Consider the following 6,126-nt stretch of genomic DNA (forward strand, 5'->3'; position numbering starts at 1 on the left):
ATTTCAACCCGTTCTAACCCAAAATTAGTTTGATAAACCTAACTCAAAACTAGTTATATACTTCATATGTAATAATTAAATACTACCTCAGTAGTATTGATAATCAACGATTTCAATGAGTACCGAGTAATGACAATCTTGACCCAGACCCGATGACCTGACCCGGATTACTCGACCCATGACCCAAAATTGACCTAAAAAATCGACCCACTAAATGACTCGAAATCCAAAATTGACCCGACCTGAAAATGAAGATTGACCCGATCCAGACTCGACCTAAAGTTGACCCGACTCAAAATTGACTCGAACAAACCCCACATCCAAAATTAACCTGAACTGATTTGATATCCGAAATGTCCCAAACTAAAATTATTTTTTAATTGAATTAAAAATGTCTAGTGCTAAAAATAACTCAAATTGTTCATCTTTGACTATAGCCAAGCTTATAAACTGAATTGATAGTTCTTATTATATCAATAACAAAATATAAAATTATTGATTTGAGCTTGATCCACAAATGGAACAACCCGAACATGACCTTACTTGATTTTGACTCGACTCGAAGATGACCTGATACATGATCCTAATTGATCCGACCCAAATGTGTTAACGACCCTAAATTGACCTGGACCCTAATGACACATTTGTATATTTAACTAAAATACCCGTCTAAAATGATCTGGGTCAACAAGTCGGGTTAGCCGGGTCGGGTATATTTGAAGTTTTGAACGCCCGATTCCCTCAACTTATAAAAACCTAACCCTACTTTTGTTCCTTCTTCTTATCTGGCCGCTCAGAGCTTCACTTCCGGTACTCTCCTTTTCTCTCCTCCCTCTCTTCAATCCTTGACCACCGCTTGTACTGACGCTTGTTATTGCAGATCGACGAAAAAGCAGAAACCTAGGAGAGTAAGAATGAGTCGAGGAGCAGCAGCAGGAGGTGCCAAGGGCAAGAAGAAGGGAGCTTCCTTCACCATCGACTGCGCTAAGCCTGTTGAAGACAAAATTATGGACATTGCTTCCCTTGAGAAGTTTCTTCAGGAGAGAATTAAGGTCGGTGGTAAGGCTGGTGCTCTCGGTGATTCCGTCACTGTTACTCGTGAGAAGAACAAGATCACTGTCAATTCCGATAGCAATTTCTCCAAGAGGTTTTATTTTTTCTTCTTTTATTTTTACTATTGATTTTAATTTTTTTTTTTTTTTTTTAATTTTTTAATTTTGATATTGGTGAGGTTTTAGCCTTTTAGGGTTTTATGGTTTCGTTATTGTTAAACATGTTTAGATTTATACATATTTGAGAAGTTTTGAGCTAATATTCGAGCTAATTTTAACTTGATTTTATTTCAGGATTTATGCTATTGGTATGTTAGGAATTTTTTATCAACTTTTTGCATTTAATCTTATTAAGATAAATTGCTGAGAATATGCTGCTTTTTAAGCTTGCTGAATATATGCTGCATTTTAACTTATTAAGATTTGCTGAATATATGCAGCAGCGAGCCTGGTCATTTAATTTAGGTTCATATCGTCAGCTGTACCATTTTTATACATCTTCCTTACAATGAGTTGTTTAATTGATGCTGGTGTGTTGCTGTTTTTCTTTTCTGTCTAGTTTAGCGGTTTGAAATGGTATTTTAGTATTGAGATAAATGAACTTGAAATATGGTTGATGTATTTCCTGCGAGTGTTCAACATCTTTTTATTCGTTTTTATGTAGATCACCTGCTATGTTGTATTACCTTGAACTTCTTCTTGACCCCTGTGCTTGGTATTTTATGAGTAACGTCGCCTTGTGCGGCTGTTTTCAACTTCTTTCTAGGCCAGCTGTTTGAACTGTTTAAGTATTAAAATAAATGAACTCGAAAGAGGGTTGATGTATTCCTGTGAGCAGCAACGTTATATTCATTTTTTCCTGCCCTGTTGTATTACCTTGAACTTCCTCTTGACCCCTGTGCTTGGTATTTTATGAGTACGGGTGCTGCTCTTTTCGCCTTCTTTCTAACCCAGCTGTTTGAAATGGTGTTTGTATTGTGATAAATGAACTTGAAAGATGTTTTTTTTTATTATCTGTAACGAGTACGCATCACATTGCTTGAGTTGTTTTTGCATTCTTTTTAGGTCTGCTGTTGTAGAGTTTAGCTACACTTGAATGAACTTATTCTGTATTGTAAAAGCCTTTGTTATGAACCGTGGTAGGTGTGTGTTTTAACTTTTGAGTAATCTTGGTTTGAATTTTTTATTCTCAGGTACTTAAAGTATTTGACAAAGAAATACTTGAAGAAGCACAATGTTAGGGATTGGCTTCGTGTCATTGCTTCTAACAAGGACCGTAATGTGTACGAGTTGAGGTACTTCAACATTGCCGAGAATGAGGCTGAAGAAGAAGATTAGATCTTTAGAAACAAGTTTTGAGCTATGGTGATTTTCCTTATGTGAGATCTTATCTTTTTTGGGAGTAAAATATGACTATGCATTTGACACCTTATCACTTTGAGATATATTTTCAACACATTTTTTGGTTTTTATTTAGAATTATCTGCATATCTTAAGTTTTAATTTCTGGAATCTCCCATCTGCGCCATTCTCTGTAGTTGGAGTTAATCGTCTAAAGCATATGCTACTTCAGTAATGTCCCGTACGCAATGTAGCTTTGTTCTTAGAAAATTTACAGACAATATCATAAGTGTCCAATATATGCTTAATATTATGTGAAAGAGGCAAGGAAAAATTGGGTATATCCGTATATGGCAATTATGATTGACTTTCAAATAGCATATGGATGATTGTACCGGTGGAGTTTTGTAAGACATGCCTTAATGGAGCTTGGCCTCCCCCAAGGCATGGTGGACTTAATTTTATGCATTGTGCAACTTGACTAGTCTTCAAATTCTTTGGAATGGAGAGCCAACTGGTAGTTTTACACCTGCACGAGGCATTCAACAAGGTCCCTTTCACTGTAGCTATGTGACTAGTACGGATAGGTTAGCCCATGTAATTTCAAGAGACCCGAATTCATTCTGCAAGAGCATTCCCCTATATTGCAAGCCATGAGAATTCTCTTTTCCCTGAATATGTTTTGGAACATGTCTTTGTTGCTACACCATGTTTCCATTTTATATTTAACAAGGCCGTAAACTTCTCTTGGGAGAGCTGGACAGCCTTGTATTTTTTGGCTTTAATCCATTAGTAGCCCTTTTTTTTTTTGGTTATCAATGGTAGCCAACTAGCCATCAATGACGGAGGACAGTGTGTTAGGAGAGTGAAGTAGAAAACTTCAGAAATGAGGTAAAAAAAGTCTTTGACAATTATCCCTCTGTGTTACGGTGTTAACTCCTTTTTTCTTAACGGGGCCAGTGCATTATTACTACCTTCGTTTCTTATTATGTACGATCAAGGAATGTTTTATATCTCATAAACAATATCCTTTGTTGTGTTGGGATCCAGCCCACTTTTGAGCATAAGTCTCATGAACTTGTGCTAGTTTATTTTGGCAGAAGCCCAAAATATTGTCTCATGTGTTAAGTCCATGTTGGACTTTTATTTAGTGGCTTCCTTTGGAAGCTTCACAAGTTTTTTTTGGTATCCTAAAGTCAACTAAAAGAGGGTGGCTGGTACAGCAAGATACACAAGAAAAATCAGAAGAATAAATAAATAAATAAATAAAGGAAAGGAGAGACAAGGGTTTCAAAGAGGGCTTCTAGTTCGGTTTTTCAGGGACAACTTATAGAAAACTGTCCGTTGCCGAATATTCAACTGTTGGATCGTGCTGAAATTTTGACATCTTGTTGAGGACACATAGGGCCTCTATTTGAACGGTTGGATCGTTGATTGAACATCTGGTTCGTCCAGAAACCTACGTTTTTGGTGATATCACTCACTTTTTCTCTTCTTCTTGCTAATCTCTTATTGTATGATGTTCTTTGGTGGGTTGTAATTGTTGTGAACATAATTGGGTTCATTTTGCCCTCAATTTTATCATAATAAGAGAAGAAGAAAGGGTGGATTCCTCACGTCCCGTGGTTTTTTACTCTTCGCATTGAAGGAGTTTTCCACGTAAAAATTCTGTGTGTTATTTGCTTTACATTTCTGTTTTATTGTTGCCAATTTTCTTTCCATATGGTTATTTGCTTGGTGAACTACTTTATTGATTATTTGTGGTGAATTGGGATTGTTGATCTTGGTTGATAGTCTTTGAGTTGATCCTTGTGGGTGTTGTGAGTACTACTCGGGTCCTACAGTTGGTATCAGAGCGAGGTTTTATTTTTCCGTGGTTATGGAGTCTACTAGTAGTAGTAGTTCAATGGTTAAATTGACATCAACCAATTATTCCATTTGGCGACCGATGATGGAAGACTTGTTATATTGCAAAGACTTATATGACTGTAGACACCTAAAAATGTCTCCCCAAAACCAAACCCGATGATGAACAACCTTTCACCGCCACTATTGGTCGGGTTCGGTATTTAATCCCGAGAGTGCTTAAAAAATCGTATTTAATTAAATTCATGGATTAGCTTTGATGTTTGGTAAAAGCATAGTTTAAATTTCAGCCCAAACTTATTATTTAATTTTAGCCCAAACCTTTTTTATTTTATTGTTTTATTATTTATTTTTGGCCCAAACCTTTTATTTATTTAATTATTTAATTATTTTCTTATTTTAGCCCAAATAATAATAAGTCAGAAAAGGCCCGAAATTATCAATCGGCACTTAAAATGCCGAATGAAATTAGGGTTAAAAATGTATTTAGACGGAAAAACAGGCTGGAAATTCCCGCGCCACGGCAGGTACCCAACGTGTCACCGGAATCCTTCCCGTCTGATGGTGGGATTTCCTGTGACACGGGAAGTCTGCCGTGACACGGGACATTCCGTGTCTTTTCCGCGTAAACCCTTAACGCGTTTTCTTTCCCGTTTTCTGAATATTTCCCGCGTCACACCAAAAATGTACCGTGTCACGGGAAAGTGTGCCGTCTGACGGTGGGACTTCCCGTGTCACGGTACAGTTTGCCGTGTCACGGGATACTTTTTTAGGGTTTTTATCATTTTAGGGTTCCGTGTGCTCCCTCAGCACATTTTCCCTATAAATACCCCCTCATTTCTGATGTACGGGGCACGGAGTAATTCTCTGATTTATCTTTCTCTCTTCTATGCTTTAGCCTAAACACTAGCCTACCCCCTTTTCTACTTCAAAATTCCTTCTTCAAGTACTCAAAGGAGTCCATACTTTACTCGTGGTTCTGTCCTTAAGCCAAGGCGTAAAAGGTAGAACTGTTTGAGGGTTTGGCCCCAAATCAACTCTACTTTATTTAATTTAATTTAATCATCGTTTTATTATTTCCTTGAAGTTACTAACTCGTTTATTATTTTGTAGTTGCAAACAAACAGAATCAAAGTAAGAGTCATGTTCCTTTTATTTCTATTATTTTTCTAACGATTTTATGTTGTTGGAATTGTGATTAAATTGGTTATAATATTAATGTTTATTCTATTATTGTTATTGATCACCATATTGCATGTTTAAAGGGAATATGTAATTGAAAATCACGCCTAATAAGATAATTTGGACAACCGGTTTAGGATCCTTTTTAATCTTGTTATTAATTGAAGTGATCACCAATATTTTAGAATAATGTGTGCATTAATATTCAACCAATTTAGTTAAATAATAGTTTGGAGCGAATTGAATATTTTGTTTGTATGCCTTTAAGATCACAGGAATGCTTTTCACTATAAGAATCGAGTAGAGGCCAATACGGGCGAATGTGACTCCATGACTCACTTCGTACCATCATCCCCGATCCTCCTTTCGTGGTTCCGAACCATATGGAGTTAGTAATCTCATGGATTATGAATGGGGTGTAACCTTCACGGGTCAATCGTTGTTGCCTATCGTTGTCACTTTAATCGTGGTTGCCTTTTATGATCCGTGAACGGTTTACAAGTTCCTTAAAAACTTGTTGGCGGCTCCCTACTTTATTTGTCCCTAATCGTAATGTCAATTCCTACTTCATATGAGTGCCAAGCATATTCACCACATGCTTTAACGTAGGCGCACTTCGAGCGACGCCTACAATGACCCAATTGAAACAACCACAAAGACTGATAATGGTAGTATTTCTAGACCA

General features: G+C 36.9%; 1 protein-coding gene across 1 annotated transcript; it reads left to right on the forward strand.

Moving 5' to 3' along the window:
• Nucleotides 1-690: 690 nt before the first annotated feature.
• On the forward strand, nucleotides 691-2,555 carry LOC145635980 (large ribosomal subunit protein eL22y). The gene is made up of 3 exons (XM_081687400.1): nucleotides 691-810; nucleotides 881-1,147; nucleotides 2,246-2,555. Exons 2-3 carry the CDS (start codon nucleotides 915-917, stop codon nucleotides 2,388-2,390), a joined length of 378 nt encoding a protein of 125 aa, XP_081543526.1. The 5' UTR covers nucleotides 691-810; nucleotides 881-914; the 3' UTR covers nucleotides 2,391-2,555.
• Nucleotides 2,556-6,126: the final 3,571 nt, after the last annotated feature.

The sequence above is a fragment of the Chenopodium album genome, chromosome 6 (assembly GCF_948465745.1).
Source record: "Chenopodium album chromosome 6, dcCheAlbu1.1, whole genome shotgun sequence".
Classification (NCBI taxonomy): Eukaryota; Viridiplantae; Streptophyta; class Magnoliopsida; order Caryophyllales; family Amaranthaceae; genus Chenopodium; species Chenopodium album.